General features: G+C 42.6%; 1 protein-coding gene across 1 annotated transcript in view; it reads left to right on the top strand.

Moving 5' to 3' along the window:
- Positions 1–19,309, top strand: part of kpna5 (karyopherin alpha 5 (importin alpha 6)) — a 55,604-nt gene that overhangs the window by 19,205 nt on the left and 17,090 nt on the right. Inside the window, exons 5-11 of the mRNA XM_038799621.1 lie at positions 3,852–3,946; positions 9,557–9,688; positions 10,324–10,412; positions 11,500–11,599; positions 11,952–12,115; positions 12,581–12,659; positions 15,364–15,489. Of these exons, the coding sequence (XP_038655549.1) occupies positions 3,852–3,946; positions 9,557–9,688; positions 10,324–10,412; positions 11,500–11,599; positions 11,952–12,115; positions 12,581–12,659; positions 15,364–15,489 (785 nt within the window). The remainder of the gene's footprint in view (positions 1–3,851; positions 3,947–9,556; positions 9,689–10,323; positions 10,413–11,499; positions 11,600–11,951; positions 12,116–12,580; positions 12,660–15,363; positions 15,490–19,309) is intronic.

Genomic DNA, 19,309 nt, shown 5'->3' with positions numbered 1-19,309 from the left:
TAGGAATTCTGTCAAACTATTACAGACATATAGTCGGAATATATGTCGCTGGGGTCGGGAACGAGTCGGGGTGCTCTACAATATACACTACGGCTGCTAGTTCTGCTGCCTGTGAACCTAGATGTCCAGGCAATTTCAAGGATATCTCTAACCCGCGTCCCCTACATATATACCACAACCGTTTACCGTTCAAAACTGTGGAGGAGCCATCCACATAAATCCTAAGGGATGCACCTATATCTGTGGGCTGGGATCTCTGGGGTGTAGTACCTGGTTTCGGGGGAGCTGACTTGGGTACAAAGGGTCCTGTGTTGTGCCTGGTGGTGATGATCTCATACTCATGTGGAGTGCCTGCGTAGTAAATTATCTGCGAGGAAAGTGTGTGTTTTCTTCCTCTTTACTGTAATGTCCCGTCCCTGTAAGAGAAGGATCCATCGGGCGGTGCGAATTTGCCTGACTGTGCCGTCCTTTAGTCAACCATCTAGGAGGAGTTGGGTTGGGGTGTACTCTGTTAAAATGATGATGGGGTTGAGTCCTGTTATGTAGGTGAAGTGTTGAACTGCCCAAAAAACTGCGAGCAGTGTCTTTCGCTGGCAGAAAATCCTTGCTCAACTGGATCAAGTACTCGTGAGGCGTATGCACGGCCGAAAGGGTTCGGTCGGTGGTTGCAACCTCAGTTGCGTATGGGGAGAGTGGATCTGGGACCTGTAATGCGGGAGCTGTGCTGAGTGCTCGTTTTAATGCATCCACGGCATCCGTGTGCTGTGGAAGCCATTCCCATGGGGCTTGCGTCTTTAGGAGTTCGGAAAGAGGGGCTGCCTTTGTGGCAAAACCGTCGTTGTGATTCCTATAGTAGCCAACCAGTCCTAGAAATGACCGGAGGGCTGTGACATTATGGGTCAGGGGTAATTTGACGATGGAGTCGGTGCATTTCTGCTTCATCTCGCGTTTGCCATGGGTGATGACTGTGCCTAAGTAAATCACTTTTTCTTGGAGAATCTGGGCCTTTTTGGTGTTCACTTTACATCTAATTTCGTGAAGGAGTCCTAATAATTCGTCGACAAGCAAAATGTGCTCTTACTTAGTGTCTGTGTAGAAGCAAGTCGCCTACATACTGGACAAGGCAACCGGGTCGGGAAAATTTAGCTAATCCATTCACCAGCTGTCAGTGGAAAATGGAAGGGGAGTTGTGGAAGCCTTGTCGTAGGCACGTCCACGTGTATTGCTATAACTGGAAGGTGAAGCAAATTTATATTGCCACGCTTTATCCAATGGAATGGGCCAAAAGCCATTGCTAATGTCCAAAACCGAAAAACAAATTTGACTGGAGTCCCTGTTTTAGCATTGTCTCGGGACTCGTGGCTATGGTGGGGGCTGCAACTGGGGGTTACTTTGTTCAATGCCCTATAATCGATGGTCAGTTGCCATGATCCATCGGGTTTCCAAATTGGGGCATTGTTTGTTGAGGTTACTGAACGGAGTACGACTTGGTCAAGCAAACTCTGGATGACCTTTGTGATTTCTCTCTCTGCTTGTTGGGGGAAACTACTGTTTTTGGGGTTTGGGGTCGGGACCTGGATTGTTCACTAAGGCAGCTATCTTGCCACAGTCGTGCTTGTGCTGGGCAAAAGCTGCTTTGTGTCACTGAAAAACATTCCTAACTTCTCTCTCCTGACTAATGGCTCGAGGGTCGAACCAGAAGTCTCCAACTGCGCTAATTCTGTGTGCGTAGTCTCCTATTGTGAGCGAGGCGGGGGCTCGTGCTGCCTTTGCCATTCTCCACACACATTTGTTTACGGGGTCGAACGATAGATTGTGGGGGCTCATAAAATCTATACCTAAAATGTGTTCGGCTGTCTGGGGTAGATCGACTAGAACTACGGGGTGTTTGGTTTTAATGTTCCCTACCTGAATCGCTACAGGGGCTGTGATGTGTCCCTGCTGCAAGTGCCCTGTAAAACGGATGAGAGTAATGGTGTCTGTGGTGGGCATGTGTCTCGTTGAAACATTGTGGAGGAGTTTAGCGTGGTGCGGGACCCTCCTGTGTCCCAAAGAAATTCTATGGGGTGTCCCCGGACTGTGCCTGCCACTACCGGTCTCCCGGACCTGTCCCAAAGGGTGTCGCAGACCCAAGTTGGGGAGTCCGAACACCGTCAATCGGTGCCGTTCATGTCTGCGTTCTCAGAACGGGTGCTAATACTATGAATTGGCTTGCCGCTATTCTTATTCAGGATATTTGCCTGCTGGTTTCGCTGCTGTTTCTGGGGGGCATTGCACTCTCGTGCGTAATGTCCTAATTGTCCGCAATTGTAACATTCATGGGATTTAGGCCGCTGTGGGCTATTTCTTCCCTCATTTACCCATGCGGGGTTCTGGTGCGTCCTAACTGGATGCATCTTAGCATCTGCCTGCTCTTCCTCTGCTTTATCGTAAGCTGATTTTCCCTGAACGGACTGTTCCCAAGCTCGGGACAGTCTCTTTAGTACCCATTTCTCATTGTGGGTCTCGTCTGAGGGGTTGTAATTTGCGCAAGCTGTCTGTCCTGCTTCAGTCGCGTGAGAGACTAGGATTCAAGTTCATTTAGCCATATTGTCTGGGGTCAAATGGGCAGGGCTAACTCTCCGAATACCGCTGTGCAATGAATCCACAGGCGACCAGCAAACGCTGTGGGGTGCTCTGTCTTTTTCTGCCAACATTTATTTAGGCCTCCCTTATTGTAGCCGATCACATCTAGGATCGCTGCATGCATTTCTTTGAGGGTGCCTCTTCCTACATTCTGTGGGTCGGGAAGGGCTGCCATGATTGAGGGGTCGATGCTCAAAACTGAGTTTCACTTGCTCTTTTTTATCCAGGCCGTACATGGTCACCTGTTGTTTTACTCTTGCAAAATAATGGTGTGGGTCCGATGTGGGTAGGAACGGTGTTATCTTATCGCACGCGTCCCTTAATTGAGTGACCGTTAATGGGGTGGTGTACAGAAAATCGGGGTACATGTCTGTTGTGGCCCTGCGCTGTGTGGTGACAGGGTTCATAGGGTTGTGCTCTGCCTGTGCAGTTGGGGGTGGGGGGTGCTTTCCTTTTCTGTGGTTTGTCCTGAGTACATGTGCCATGTACATATCTGTGGGTAGTCTCATTTAACTCCTGCCAATCGGGGCCGTTTTCCTGATCTAGCTGGGGTCCAAATGTATCCTGGAATCCATTTTGTACAGAAAGCAGGGATTGCAGGTCTGCAATTTGCTTTCGGCATTTGGCGTGGTCTACTGAGCTCTGCCTTTGTTCCATTGTCTTTTGCTCAGCTCCCCCATCATTGAGGGGGATATTTATGGAGCCTCCTCCAATGAAATGTTTAATTGTCCACCAACATTCAGGGCTGGTTGTGGCAGGACTGCAAAACTTAGATCTGGTCCATTGATTGTGGAATTATAGTCCTGTGTTGTAGCTTCTCCAGGTTGACGCCTCCTTTTTAGATATGACGTGCTGTTCTGGCATACACTTCTGTACTCTTCTTTCAACCAGATGTTTTTGGTTTCTGTCAAAGGGCTTGGCTTAGATTATTATTTATCTGATCTGACTGACATCAGAATAGCTGTGTTTTTGTGACTGTTAAAATAGTGATGATTCATATGACTAAATTAATCTGAGATTCTGTCCCTGTGCTTTTGAAACAAAACGATGCTTCAAGCCATTAATTCAATTTTCTATAAATAAACCTGCATATATTGCTAAAATATATATATATTTTTTAACCATGATCCGTCTGTCCTATGATCCGTTTGTCCTAAAGCAGGATGAAAAGTGGAAAGATAGCGAATTGGATTTTCGTTTGACATTTTCTAATTTTTCCTTTCCAGAACCTAATCCTCCCATAGATGAGGTCATAAATACACCTGGTATTGTGCCAAGGTTTGTGGAGTTTTTGAAGAGGAATGAGAATTTTACCCTCCAAGTGAGTAATTAATTAAAAAAAGTTTGTATTTTAATAATTAATCTCAGGCCATTTGCACTACACAACAATTATCTATTTGCAATAGGGGAATATATTTGTACAGACACTCATATTTGATGTGCCTTGCTTGAAATTGTGTTTAAAAATCTATGAGCAGATACATGCCTCAACTATCTTATGAATTTGCATCAAAGTTACCAGACCTATGAAATTCATGTACTGTAATTGACATTGTTGAATAAACCTACTGGTCTGGGTCCGATTTGCGGATGGACCGGTGGTGTTCCGCAAAGCGGGCACCCAGTCTGGATTTAGTCTCTCCAGTGTAGAGTAGAACAGATTGAAGGAACTGCATGTGAAGCGCTGGCTCACTTTTCAGAGTGTTTAGGACCTGGGATGGTGAGCAGGGAGGAGGTAAAGGGGAACGTGTTACACCTTCTGTGATTGCATGGGAAGGTGCCGTGGGAAGATGGAGAGGTGTTGGGGGTGATGGAGGAGTTGACCAGAGTAGCCCAGAGGGAGCAGTTCCTTCAAAATGCTGACTTGGAGTGAGGGGAAGATGTGTTTGGTGATGACATCAAGCTGGAGTTGGCAGAACTGGCGGAGGATGTTTCTTTGAATGAGGAGGCTGGTGGGGTGAAAGGTGAGGACAAGGGGGACGCTATCCTGGTTCTGGGAGGGAGGGGAAGGGGGGGACTAGAGGTGTGGGGACATGGGTCTGACATGGTTGAGGGCCCTGTCGACCACAGTGGGTGGACAACCACGATTAAGGAAGAATGGGGGCATGTCAGCAGCACTGTTTTAGAAAGTGGCATATTGGAACAGATGCGATGAAGGCGAAGGAACAGGGAGAATGGGATGGAGTCTTTACAGGATGTGGGGTGTGAAGAGCTGTAGTCGAGGTAGCTGTGGGAGCCAGTGGGTTTGTAATGGATACTACTAGACAGTCTATCCTCAGAAATTGAAATAGAAAGGTCCAATGATGGATCATAAAATCCCACCAGTGCAGAACAAAGCCATTCGGCCATTCGAGTCTGCACCAACGATCCAAAAGAGCACTCTACCTAGGCCCACCCTGCCTGAAATCCCATAACCCAACCTAACTTTTGCACACTAAGGACAATTTAGCATGGTCAATCAACCTAACCTGCACACCTTTGGACTGTGGAAGGAGCACCCGGAGGAAACCCACGCACACATGGGGAGCAAGTATAAACTCCACACGCAGTCACCCAAAGCCGAATTGAACCCGGATCCTTGGCTATGTCTGGCAGCAATGCTAATCACTGTGACGCCCCTTGCAGCATGTGAAAGGCAAGAAGGGAGGCAGCTGTCGTTGCCTTCTCCCTGATTCAATACTCATTAATTATTTCCAGGGATATCTTTACAAAAGCTTTCTGAAAATCTACATCCTGCACATCAGCATTTCCCGATCTACTATATTGTTGCCTTTTCAAACACTTTTGTCAGACTGTGTTGACTGCTTTTAATTATTTTTTTCCATCTACATATTGAGTAATTGAATTAATTTAATCTTTTAATGAAAAGATTTGAAATTTTTCCGTGGCATAGATGTTAAATTAACCAATTTGTATTACCCATGTCCGCTGTCTCCCGTTACGCAGATGGGGTTCTAGTCCTGTCATTGTCCTGACCTCAGCACATCTGCTCTCAATCTGCCCTCCAAGCCTGTGCCGATCATGATGTACTAAGTTTAAAAAACAAACTCTGCCGTTGGAAAGTATCCGTCTATTTCCTCCCTATTTATGTCCCTACCTAGATGCCTCTTAATGTTGCTAATGTGCCTGCTTCCACCACATCCTCTGGCACCACGTTCCAGGCACCCATCACTCTCTGCGTGAAAAATCTACCCCGCACATCTCTCTCAAACTTTCCCACTCTCACCGTGAACCTGTACACCCTTCTCCTGTACCCCCTTGTAATTAACACTTCCACCCTTGGAAAAAGCCTCTGACCTATCCACCTTGTTTATGCCTCATAATTTTGTAGATCTCTACCAGGTCTCCCCTCAGCCTCTGTCTTTCCAGTGAAAACAATCCTAGTTTATTCAACCTCTTCACATAGCTAACACTCTCGAGACCAGGCAACATCCTGGTGAACCACCTTTGCACTCTCTCCAAAGTTTCCACATCATTCTGATAATGGGGTGACCAGAACTGCACTCAGTACTCCAAATGCGGCCTAACTAAGGTTTTATATAGCTGCAATATGATTTCCCAACTCCTGTACTCAGTGCCTCGACAGATGAAGGCAAGCATGCCACATGTCTTCTTAACCACCTTGGCTACCTGTGTTGCCACTTTCAGGGAACTGTGGACCTGCATGCCCAGATTCCTCCATATGTTAATGTTCCAAAGGGTTCTGCCATTTACAGTATAATTCATACCTGGATTTGATCCTCCAAAATGCAGCACCTCTCATTTGCCCGGATCAAACTCCGTCTGCCATTTCTATGCCCAAGTTTCCAATCTATCTGTATCCTGTAGTATCCTCTGACAATCCTCGACACTACCAGCAACACTGCCAATCTTTGTGTCATCTACAAACCTACTGATCAGACCACCCACATTTTCCTCCATATCATTTGTACATACGACAAACAGAGGTCCAGTACTCATCCCTGCAGAACACCACTAGTTACAGATCTCCATTCTGAAAAACACCCTTCCACCGCTTCTCTCTTTCCTCTATAACCAAGCCAGTTCTGTGTCCAACTGGCCAGTCCACCCTGAATCCCATGTGATTCAGTTTTTATACTCGCCTGCCATGTGGGATGTAGTCAAACGCCTTACTAAATACCATGTAAACTACAGCCGCGGCCCTTCCCTCATCAATGTTCTATGTCACCTCTTCAAAAACTCAATCAAGTTGGTGAGACGTGACATTCCCCGTACAAAACTGTGGTGTCTTGTCATTAACTAGTCCATTTTCCTCCAAATGTGCACATATATATCCTGTCACTCAGTATCTTTTCCTAAAGCCTCCCCACCACTGATGTCAGGCTCATCAGACTTGAGGAGCAAGAGTAGGCCTTTCAGCCCTTTTGAGCCTGCTCCTACATTGATAAGATCATAATTGATATAAAAAAAAATTACTGCGGATGCTGGAATCTGAAACCGAAGAGAAAATGCTGGAAAATCTCAGCAGGTTTGGCAGCATCTGTAGGGAGAGAAAAGAGCTAATGTTTTGAGTCCAGATGATCTTTTGTCAAAGCTAAGGACAGAGAAAGTGGGAAATATTTATACTGTGGAGTGAGAATGAAAGATGAGTCATAACCACAGAAACCCAGGGAAATGGGGTGCTAATAGCCACAGAAACCAAGGCGAAAGAGTGTTAATGGCAGCCCACAGAGAACAAAAGGTGTGAAAGGCCAAACTGCAGAGAATCTAACATCAGAGCGTAAACTGACGTAGATGTGTGGGGAGGGGAAGGGGGAAGCAAAGGGAAGAAAGGGTAAGGGGAGGGGTAAATCTATATAAAGAAATGATGTGGAGATGCCGGCGTTGGACTGGGATGAGCACAGTAAGAAGTCTTACAACACCAGGTTAAATTCCAACATGTTTGTTTCAAACACTAGCTTTCGGAGCACTGCTCCTTCCTCAGGTGAATTCCTCACCTGAGGAAGGAGCAGTGCTCTGAAAGCTAGTGTTTGAAACAAACATGTTAGACTTTAACCTGGTGTTGTAAGACTTCTTACTATATAAAGAAAGACAAGAAAGAAATGGTAAAATACCGTTAAAATGAAATGGGATGAAAATAAATGGGTCGAGGTGGGGTAGAGCTAATCATCTGACGTTGTTGAATTCAATGTTCCTCTGGAGGAACAACATCTTATCTTCCAGTTAGGCACACGACAGCCTTCCGGTCTCAACATCGAATTCAACAACTTCAGATGATTAGCTCTACCCCAACTCAACCCATTTGTTTTCATCCCATTTCATTTTAACTGTCTTTTACCATTTATTTCTTTCTTATCTTTCTTTATTTATATTTACCCCTCCCCCATCTTTCCTCACCATTCTCCCCTTTGCTTCCCCCTTCCCCTCCCACCACATCTACATGTCACAGTTTACCCTCTGATGTTAGATTCTTAGATAAGGAAGGTTAGATTCTTAGATAAGGAAGGTTAAAAAAATAATGGATTAAGAAATATGAGAAATCTGAGGATCTTCACTGCTGGGGTTGATGACCTTGTGGGCAGTGATCCCTTCAGAAATGCCGAGCCGTCGGTTGGTTTGGGTCTGGACTGCTCAGGCCGTGGGATCCCCTCTGGGGACACACTAACTTGTGGTGGGCTGAGCCTTAGCCACGGAAGATGCACTTCAGGACTGCTCAGTTTGTGAGATGTGGTCAGCTTCAGCAAACTCACCAACAGCTTGTCTCAGTTAAACAGAATATTAGTGCAGCAGTTTTCCCTGAGGCCATTGTGTGGTCCGGTACCTTTAATGGGACAGGAATCCGGAAAGTTCCCCTTCCACCAACTCCCTCTTCAGGCTTGGAATACTCATAAATTGCTCTGTGTATCTGAAGGATGTTCCAGCCATGATTTGTGAGAATTTCCCCTCTTCTGGGAGAGAGACTCAAAAAGATTCAGTTTAGCTCTGCAGCACCAAAATGAAAGTGAAAGCAAAAACACAGAGGAATCCAAACCAATCTACATGGAGAATCTGCTTAGTCCCAGGATTGCAATGGAACCGATTGGTTGCCAGCAAAGTCTTGTCCAGAAGTGCCGCAGCTAATGTCAGCATCTACTTTTTTTAAATTAAAGGTGGAGGCCCCAGGAATTATAATAGCCAAAAGAACAGGAATCAAAACGGAAACAGAGTCCATTGAGGATTCACAAGAGAGTTCCTTACAACCACAAAACTTAAATGAAGAAAAAAGTTGCTTAAGTTTTTTTTTAAACAATTAAACTTTTTTAACAAAAACATTCTGGTTTAGCTATTTTCTTTGAATGAAAAAGATTCACCACTGTCAGATGTTGTTTTATTGTATTTGCTTTTTCAGTGAGGAAAGTGGTTGATAGCAAAATTTCAGTGTAATGGGAATCATTCATCAACCAAACATATGGCCACTCAGATAATTTATGATTGACAATTTCAGATGTTTCAGCTGCAGGCCTCTGAAATGTTATATTACACTGACTCAAATAAAGTCACCGGCTGGATTCTCCGTTTCGCCAGCAGCCTGGAGATTTCCTGATGGCGTGCGGCTGCCCACAATGGGAAACCCCATTGGCCAGATGGCGAGACGGAGAATCCCACGCGTGCCACGCACCAGAAATCTGGTGCCAGTGGAGGAAAATCCTGCCCCATATTTTTATAGCTCCAACCTCATTAAAGTATTCTTGAGAAGTGTATAGTGTTTCTGTGCTGTAAGTTATTTCATTTTATAGAGTCATAGATATTGTGACTTACAGCGCAAAGTATTGGATAATTAGAATGAAATATTTGTCTTATCCTGAACACGCAAAATAGATGTGTAATAATAGCAAACTAAAACTGGTGCCTTTTGAGTGTTTTAAGTAATGGCAAAGGAGCTACAGTAATTAATTGGATATTAACTTTTGTGTCCTTTTTAAATCTGCAGTTTGAGGCTGCATGGGCTTTGACAAACATTGCTTCTGGGACATTTCTCCATACTAAAGTAGTTATAGAAGCTGATGCCGTTCCTATCTTCATTGAGCTACTTAACTCTGAATATGAGGATGTGCAAGAACAGGTATTCTCTCTCTGCTTTATATTTTTTAATTCCTAAATATTTTATATCCAATTCATTCTTTTTTAATAGTCAAATGGTATTGATCATTCCTGCCCCCCCCCCCTAACAGCAATAAATTAATGAAAGGAAAAACTGCACATTGGTTTTATCAATTATGAATGTTTAGATTAACCACATCTTGTCGGTAGACTAATGCAACATTATACATTATGGAAGTATCTTTTGACATTCAAACATTAAACTTTGGAATGATTTTGAGTTGTTGGAAAGTGACGTTTCTATTGTAGTGAATGTTGATGTTTACTGTTTCCCAAATGTAAAGTACAAGTATGCTGACTAAATGAAAAGGGTAGGAAGACCTTTTGTCATGTGTTTTCTTATTTTGTCCTTTCATAATATGAAGCCCATTAACAATACTCAATGCCTCTCATTTGAAAAAAAATGTTTTTTTGTTCCCCAACGAGCCAGTCTGTGACCTAATTCTGTGTTCTACATGTTCAGAAAAAAAACAAGACCAATTTCACTGAAAACACAAAAAATAGCTTTTGTAGCATGTTAATCCCTCTTAAATGTAAAAGTATAACTTTAAAGTGGGCATACCGTTCAATGGTTTTGATTATTGTATTGTCTTCCAGGCAGTCTGGGCTCTGGGCAACATTGCGGGGGACAATGCCGAATGCAGAGACTTTGTATTAAATTGTGGAATTCTTCCACCTCTCTTACAGTAAGTTCATGGCAGCAAACCAACAAAATATGTGTATGCAAATAAATATAACTTGATAGAGACTTGGCTGCAAGGGGACAAAACCTAAAACTTTACAGGGTACTTGATGTTTCAGAAGGGCAGGAAGCTAGGAAAAGATGGTGAGGTTTCTGTGTTAATTAAGGATAGCATTAGTACAATTGTGAGGTGACCTTAATTTTAAAAATCAACGTAGAATCAGTTTGGGTATGATAAGAAATGGCAATGGTAAGAAGTCAATTGTGTGAATAGTTTATAAACCTATTAACATTAACATCACTGCAGGTTGGAGTAAATGGGAAGAAGCTTTTGAGGGCTTGTAGAGTTTCATCCACATACAGATTGGATAAATCAGATTGGTAGAGGTAGTCTGAAAGATGAGTTTCATCAGGCTGTAACTTCCAAACCTTCCAGCTTTGGATTAGGAAGTATGCCAAAGATGTGTTGGGGAGCCCTCCTCTGAGCTTCACAGGTAAAGTTTGCTCAGCAGTTGCCCAGAAGTGCAAACTTGCCCTGGACAAATTGCCCTGCTCTGGGAACCATCCAAAGATATGATTTTAAAACACTAACTCTGTGTTACACTCGCAGTTACCCCCAAAAAATTGGAAGGATTACAATCTCTTCTAATATCTGGGTAACTATTGTACAGACCCAATCCCTCCAGCCCTAAGGCTCATCCCAACTCTCTGGTCCCCCTCACTGGGCCCAGATCCTGCTCCCTGCAGCCTCCATGAATATATTACCCCGTATTATTTCTCCTAAACCTGTTATGTATTTTTAACCCAACAGGTTTGTTTTGAATCACTAGCTTTCGGAGCACTGCTCCTTCCTCGGGTGTTTTAAGACTTCTTACTGTGCTCACCCCAGTCCAACGCCGGCATCTCCACATCTAGTATTTTTAAAGCAAAGGGGAAGAAATTTGAGGTGTTACCAGACCTTTGTCATCAAAGTCATTTGAATAAATCAGTTTTAGTATGTTGATAACTTGTGTGGCTCTTTAATTAAGAGTAAAAAAATAGCATTGCTTCCTTGCTCGTTTTTTTTCTAATGTAGACTTTTTGAAACTCAGGCTATTAACTAAGTCGAACCGTCTTACTACAACAAGAAATGCTGTGTGGGCTTTATCCAACCTGTGCAGAGGAAAGAATCCACCTCCAGATTTTGAAAAGGTATAGCTTAAGACATTTGTTTTTACATTGGAACATTTCACAAACCTAATAACATTTTCAGTATTGAAGTCACTCTTTGAAGCTTTTAAAATGTTTTAATCATTTCCTTAAACTGTATCCCAATCATTCTTCTGTTTCTTGAAGTTTAAATAATTACTTGCTTGTGCCTTCAAGAACCCATCTCCATTCTAGCAATAGAACTCACAACATTCAAATTGGTGAAAATAATCTCAATCTGTCTTCAGAATTGTTCATATCCTTCCAACAACCTTGAACCTGAGTAAAACTGCTCCATTGTGCAGTGACTTAAATCAGTGTACATCTTATCACTGTTTCTATTGCCCTGTTTTAGGTATCACCTTGCTTGAACGTATTGTCAAGACTTTTATTTAGCAGTGATCCTGATGTCTTGGCTGATGCTTGCTGGGCCCTTTCTTATCTTTCCGATGGACCCAATGAGAAAATACAAATAGTTATTGATTCTGGAGTTTGCAGACGATTAGTGGAACTTTTGATGTAAGTATCTAGATTTTCTTTCTTGGCTTTTGATATGATGGTCTTTTTCTGTCTCATATTTTATTTAAATCAGAAGATTTATGATTTTTATTGTGGGATGTAATTTTTCTAACCAGCAGAAATCTCAATCCTATATAATTAAATTGAATATAATTAATTGAATTTGCCGTAGTCATTATAAACTAGTGACCATGGTCATAATGTTTTGAGGTTCCTATAGTAGGAAGTAATCTGAAAGAATATTACTATTAATTTTGTAAAACTTCTGTCTTGCATAATTTAACATTTTTAAAAGTATATCTGATTTGGCAGCAGTAGTGTTCATTGCCTTAAATAAGAGGGGTTAGTTTTTAATTAAAACAGTTGTGTTCTGTATGTCTACTCTTGCTGGAATTTTTTTTTTCGATAATTTCTTTTGAAATGTAGCAATGAGTAGCGCTAATTTGCCCTGCACTTCTTTTATAGGCATAACGATTATAAGGTTGTCTCACCTGCACTGAGAGCTGTAGGAAACATAGTTACTGGCGATGACATCCAAACACAGGTGAGAACATTTTTAAAATTTCTGCCCTTCAGCTTCACAGTATATTTGTGAGACTTAATTTCATCATCTCTTCAGCACAACTGTGCAATTTCAGAACATAAATTATTATATGTGAATCTAATACTGAAATATAGTATTTTCCATGTCCGTATATAACCTTTTTACCCTTTGGTCTTGAAATCAATTGTATCAGATATTTCTTGATACGTTTTGCCTGTAAAAGTTAACTGTACCCTTCCAAAGTACATGTGGCATTTTTATTTTTATCCAGTTGCATTTTTTACTTTGGTCTTGGGTTATTAGTGTTATTTTGACTCGGCTGTAAGGTCACCAGTTCAATCTCCACCCGAGTCCTAAATATATAATCTAGATATATATTTCAGTTTGGTATTCCGAGAGTTCTGTGAAGTTTTCCTCTAGTTGTGATGCTAAACCAAGGCTCTGCCTACCTGTTCTGTTTTAGGGGGATGGTAAAGATCACAAAAGTAGTCATTTATCTTGGTCGATGTATTATTTCTCAAGAGAGATTCATTCAAATTGATATGTGGTCATTCATCTCATTACGTGAAAACATGGGCTTGATTTTAACTTTGTGGAGTGCTGTGGGGGAAAGGGAATGCCTAAGGGAATGGCAGACATCTTGCCACTGTGTATCTTTTTGCTGAGTACTGCATACCATAACAATTATGGATATCCTGAATGGTGTGTACCAAAGTGTGCATCCAGATCTCTCCAGGCATCCTGAAGCACATCTGCAGCATGTCAATTTATGTATCTGGTTTTCATTTTACTGCTCAAGAGCCTGTGGTTGGGTTCCGCATGAGTGACGGCCATGTTTTAAATGGTTATTACTTGTCTCTCAGCAGCCAAGCAAGTATGTTTGCTTCAAGGCGAAAGGATGGGTTACCCTAGGTCGAAAGCAGCAAGAACCTTTTACACATGGGCATAAATATATATTTGTGGTTACATGTCAATTGCACATTGATGGAGTGGAAGCTCTTATGAGTTGGTGGCTCCAGGACGATCCAGATGTCGTTATTACGGTTATTAAGAGCAAACTACTGTAAATGCGGGAAATCTGAAAACAAAACAAGTGCTGGAAAAACTTAGTAGATCTAGCAGCATCTGTAGAGAGAGAAACAGCGTTAACATTTTGTGTCCAATGTGACTTTGCTTGATCATAATATGTGCAGGAGACCATCATAATATGTGCAGGAGACCAAGTAGAGCTGCAAACTGTAAATTCTATGCACTGTAAATTCTATGATCTATGAAACCAAGCTTTGAAACAGTCACCTGAAGAAGGAGCTGCGCTCCGAAAGCTCGTGTTTGAAACAAACCTGTTGGACTTTAACCTGGTGTTGTAAGACTTCTTACTGTGCTCACCCCAGTCCAACGCCGGCATCTCCACATCTTAGGTATATTGGAATAAGTTTATATTCTTTTCTACAGCAGAATCAAAATATTTAAATTCTGCTGCAATAATGTTTTCTGAAATTTTTATTTGCTGACAATATATCCTCTCGGCGCTGAGGTCCCAGGTTCGATCCCGGCTCTGGGTCACAGTCCTTGTGGAGTTTGCACATTCTCCTCGTGTTTGTGTGGGTTACGCCCCCACAACCCAAAGATGTGTAGGGTAGGTGGATTGGTCACGCTGAATTGCCCCTTAATTGGAAAAATTGAATTAGGTACTCTAAATTTATTTTTAAAAAATATAGTGCATTTTCAGTGCTATAAACTAAATATGTGCAGCCCACTTCACCAGTTCTAGCCTTTACTAAAATATATCTAATATGTTGAAATCCACTGTGAGCGTATCCAACCTTGTGCATGCACTGGCCTTGGTTTCAGAGTCTGTATTTTTTGAGACAATCTCTGATTGAAAGAGAAATGAAAACTAGGTATCTGGGAAAGGTGGTTATGACTTCAGGTTTCTAGATGTGGCATCAGATTGCTGGGAAATCTGGCTGTGACCTCCAGTTGCTATGGAAATGGAGGCTGTTTGTGGGAGCTGGGGGCGGAGGGGGTACTTAGAATCATCAGGTAGATTTCACTGGCAGAGTAGTGCAGACAGGCTGAGGAGAGTTGTGTGTTGGAAGGCTGAAGCTGAGAACGAGGATAAGAAAAATTGTGTTACTGTGCTGCTTCAATTATTTGGAAAGGACTAATTAACCAGAGCTGACCATTTTGCTGATGACTTTGCCTGTAGGTCCCAAATAGGTTGAGAGTGGCGAGAGGAGGTGAAATGCCTGGAAATAGGAAGCGGAACTCCTATCTGAGAGAGACAGTTTTGAATAATTTTGTGGCTGAATATGACCCCATGTGTAAGGCTATCCATAGTAAAGCCATGAAATCCATCTTTGTATTGGCTATTTGAGATGTACTTTTATAATTTCTATTAAATATAATGTGGCTGTTGATTGGTGTTTAATTGTTACATGGAAAAGTTATGAAATGTGAAATCTTATCTATCAGTATCTTCCTTTGGGTGCGTTTGGTAAATTGGTTTTTTAGGTTATTGGTTTCCGTGAGCATCATAATAGTAAATTGAGTTGGAGAGCCTGAAGTTTAAAATGTTTTTGTTTGCACGCTTTTGGGCTACTCTTTTAATTTGAGTTTGGACATTAAATTATGCCAACTGTAACATCTCAATATTACTAAGTAGCAATGTCTCTCAATTTTAATGTTTTATTACTTAATTTAGGTGATTTTGAATTGCTCTGCACTTCCCTGCCTCCTTCATTTATTGAGCAGCCCAAAAGAATCTATAAGGAAGGAAGCTTGCTGGACAGTTTCCAATATCACTGCTGGAAATAGAGCACAAATCCAGGTAATATACTTTGTTGTACTTCCAAAAGCAATGCAAAATCTGCCTGTTACCTGTGATATTTTAGCTGCATGAAGTAAAAGTGAGATGATATTTGAATAATGGTGTATATTGTGCCCACCCTACTTGTGTGGAGTAACCTATGATATTTTGAGATCTGGAATGTTCTAGATTCTTTCCCCTTAAATTGGTCATGTAGGTTTTCTGTCTTGAAACATTGTTGGTAGTGGGGAAGTGACCATCTGAAGGCATCTTATCTGTATTTTAATAATCTTTATTAGTGTCACAAGTAGGTTTATATTAACACTCCAGTGAAGTTACTGTGAAAAGCCCCTAGTCATCACACTCCAGTACCTGTTCAGGTACACAGGAGAATTCAGAATGTCCAATTCACCTAACAAGCACATCCTTCGGGACTTGTGGGAGGAAACTGGAACACCCAGAGAAAACCCACACAGACACGGGGAGAACGCGCAGACTCTGCACCGCAGTGACCCAAGCCGGGTCCTTGGTGCTGTGAAGCAACAGTGCTAACCACTGTGCTGCTGTGCCATCTCGTGTATGAGGCAGGTGTGATGGTCAGTTAGTCTTTCTCAGTTCGTTATTTTCATATGATTGTAAATATCAATGTTCTGTGGGGGCAGCGGCGTGCGCAGAATAGTCGGGAGGTTGGAGACAGGGAACAGGGATAAATTATTGGTTCTCTGATAGATAGAATATTACCAATGATGTTCCTGAGGGATCTGTACTAAAACAAGTGGGAAAGCAGGCAGTGAAGAGGAAATAAGAGTTTACAGAGGGATATACAGGTAGGCTAAGAGAATGGGCCAAAATTTAATGTGGATAAATGTGAGGTTATCCATGTTGGATAATAATAAAAAGGCAAAAATAGAAAGGCAAATTATTATCTAAATGGAAAGCTGATTCAAAATGCGTCTGGGCAGAGGGATCTGGGTGTCTATGTTCAGGAATTGCAGGAAGACAGTATGCAGGTGTAGCAGGTAGCAAAAAAGGCAAATGGAATTTTAGTGTTTATTGCAAAAGGACTATAATAAAAGCAGAGAACTGTTATTGCAATTGTATAGGGTGTTGGTGAGACCACATCTGGAGTAGTGTGTCCAGTTCTGGTCTCCTTACATGAGGAAGGATAAGGTGACATTGGAGGCAGTTCAGAGGTGGTTCACCAGATTGATTCCGGAGATGACAGGATTGATGTAGGAGGAGAGATAAATGGTTTGGGCTTATACTCGCTGGAGTGCGGGGGCTGCAAGGGAATCTGATCGAGGTATATAAAATACTAAAAGGGATTCATAAAGTAAACGTAGACCAAATGTTCCACCTTATGGGACAATCTGGAACGATGGGTCACAGTTGTAGGTTGAGAGATGGTACACTTAAAACTGAGATGAGGAGGAACTAATCGCAGAGGGCAGTGAATGTGTGGGACTCGCTGCCCCATGGTGCAGAGTCTTAATCATTAAATGGTTTCAAGAAGGAGATAGATATACTTGTGAGTTTTTTTTAAGGGATATGGGGAACAGGTAGGGAGGTGGATTCATGACCAGGAAGAGATCAGCCATTCTAATTGAATGGTGGAGCAGGCTCGAAGGGCTGAAATGCCTGCTTCTGCTCCTAAACCCTATGTTTCTATGTACTGTGTCTGCAATTTCCCACTATCTAAATTGTGTGCATTTATAATGGGGAATTTTGTATCAAAGTTTTTGGATGACACGAGGTTAGGAAGCACAGAAAGTTTTGTGGATTGGGAAAGAAAGTATGGGGGAAAAGCTCTGGTAGATGGAATTATATGTGCTGAAGTGTGAGGACATACACTTGGAAGGAAACAAGACTTTGGAATATTTTATAATACCCAGTACCCAGGGAACTGCTCTGGGGACATGGGTTGGAAACGCACCACATCAGATGCTGAAATTTGTATTCACTAAAGATCTGAAAAGTCTACTGATAACCATGAAACCATTGTCGATGAGTGTCCTAATTTTGCCCTATTTATAGTCTCGGAGCTGAAGAGCAGCAAAGGAAAATTAAGTGTCAATGTACTTAAATCACGAAAAGTTGGAGCGCAGGTTCACAGAATCTAAAAGCCTCATTGAATATAGTGAGTTTTTAGTCTTTCATGGGATGTGAGCACTGCTGGAAAGGCCAGCATTTGTTGCCTGTCCCTAATTGTCCTTAAACTGAGTGGCTGTTATGAGTCAACCACTTTGCTGTTCATCTCGAGTCACATGCAGGCCAGACCAGATAAGGAGAGCACATTTCCTTCTCTGAAGGACACTTATCGACATTAGTTTCATGGTTATCGGTAGACTTTCCAGATCTTTATTGAATACAAATTTCAGCATCTGCTGTGGTGCAATTCTAACACATGTCCCCAGAGCAGTACCTTGGGTCTCTATATTAATAGTCCAATAAAAATAACACTACACCATTGCCTCCCCATGGTACTTCACACAATGCTCTGGGCATATCCCATTTGGAGTCCAGAGTTCAGTTTTGGACAATGAATCTCAGGAAAGAATCATTGACCTTGAAAAGGTACAGTGCAGACTCATCAGAATTTTACTAGGGCTTAAAGATGATGACAGACAGGATTGTGTTCCCTTTTGTATTTTTAATAGTGGAGAGGCGATCAAGTTCAGGTGTTTAAATTGGTAAAAGAGTAGATAAGAGAATTTTGACCAGATAGTGAAATTGGTTAAAGAATATTTCAACCGAAGACCTTTGATTATTCTCCCAAAGTTTTAGGTTTAACTCTGATGGGGATGGTTTAGCACAGTGGGCTAAACAGCTGGCTTGTAATGCAGGCCAGCAGCGCGGGTTCAATTCCCATACCGGCCTCCCCGAACAGGTGCCAGAATGTGGCGACTAGAGGTTTTTCTCAGTAACTTCATTGCAGCCTACTTGTGACAATAAGCTATTATTATTATTAGTGAAGGACCATGAAGAGTCTGTCTCAGCCTTCATAGACAGGCTTCATCAGCTTGCTGAGCACTTGAGTTGGGGGCCATGCTTAATGGCATGTCGTGCAGTCGGTTGGTTTGTGGGATCCATAACCTTAGTATCCAGAAGAAGCTTCTGGCGGAGACCACAATTACATTGGAAAAAGTGATCGGGATAGCTCAGAGGAAGGAATGCGCCGAACAAGGTACCGCTGAACTTGAAAGCATGGCTAAAGAGGCGGTTAACCAAGTATGGGGCAGTATGGCTGCGAGGTCCAAGGCGAGATACAAGAGAGCAGCACAGGATCAGACACTGTCCTCCGGACAGGACCGGAACTCGAGGAGCGGGAAGGAGTCGGACTGTTCTGGGTGGAACTGCTCTCGGTACGGTAGTGGGAACCATCCCCAGGAGACCCGCCATGTTGGGAGTTCTTGTGCTTCCAATGCAACCGAAGAGGGCACATACAAGCACATAGCAGCACGAGGCAAAGCGCGCCAGTCCAAAACAAAGACTGCAACAGCAGTCCATAGTGCCACTGAACATGAGAATAGCTCTGAAGACGAACATGTAATGCATCAGTTGAATACACTCCAATGGATTAAGACCCTTCCAATTGAAATTGTCTTGTGAGTAAGTGATAGACCCTTAAAATGGAAGTTGGCACCGGGGCTTTGGCGACTGTGGTAGGTGAGAAGACCAGCCGATATCTTCATGCAGGAACGCAGTCTTTTAAGTTTGAAGAGTACTACAGCTAAGTTTTAAACCGGCAACGGGAAGATTTTGAATATCCTTGGAACAGCCAGTGACGGTCAGAGGACAGGAGGCCAATCTGTCTTTGGTTGTCGTGGAAGAATATAGACCC

Source organism: Scyliorhinus canicula, chromosome 6, assembly GCF_902713615.1.
Source record: "Scyliorhinus canicula chromosome 6, sScyCan1.1, whole genome shotgun sequence".
Lineage (NCBI taxonomy): Eukaryota > Metazoa > Chordata > Chondrichthyes > Carcharhiniformes > Scyliorhinidae > Scyliorhinus > Scyliorhinus canicula.
The sequence above is the reverse complement of the archived record's forward strand: the minus strand, read 5'-3'. Positions and strand labels throughout refer to the sequence as shown.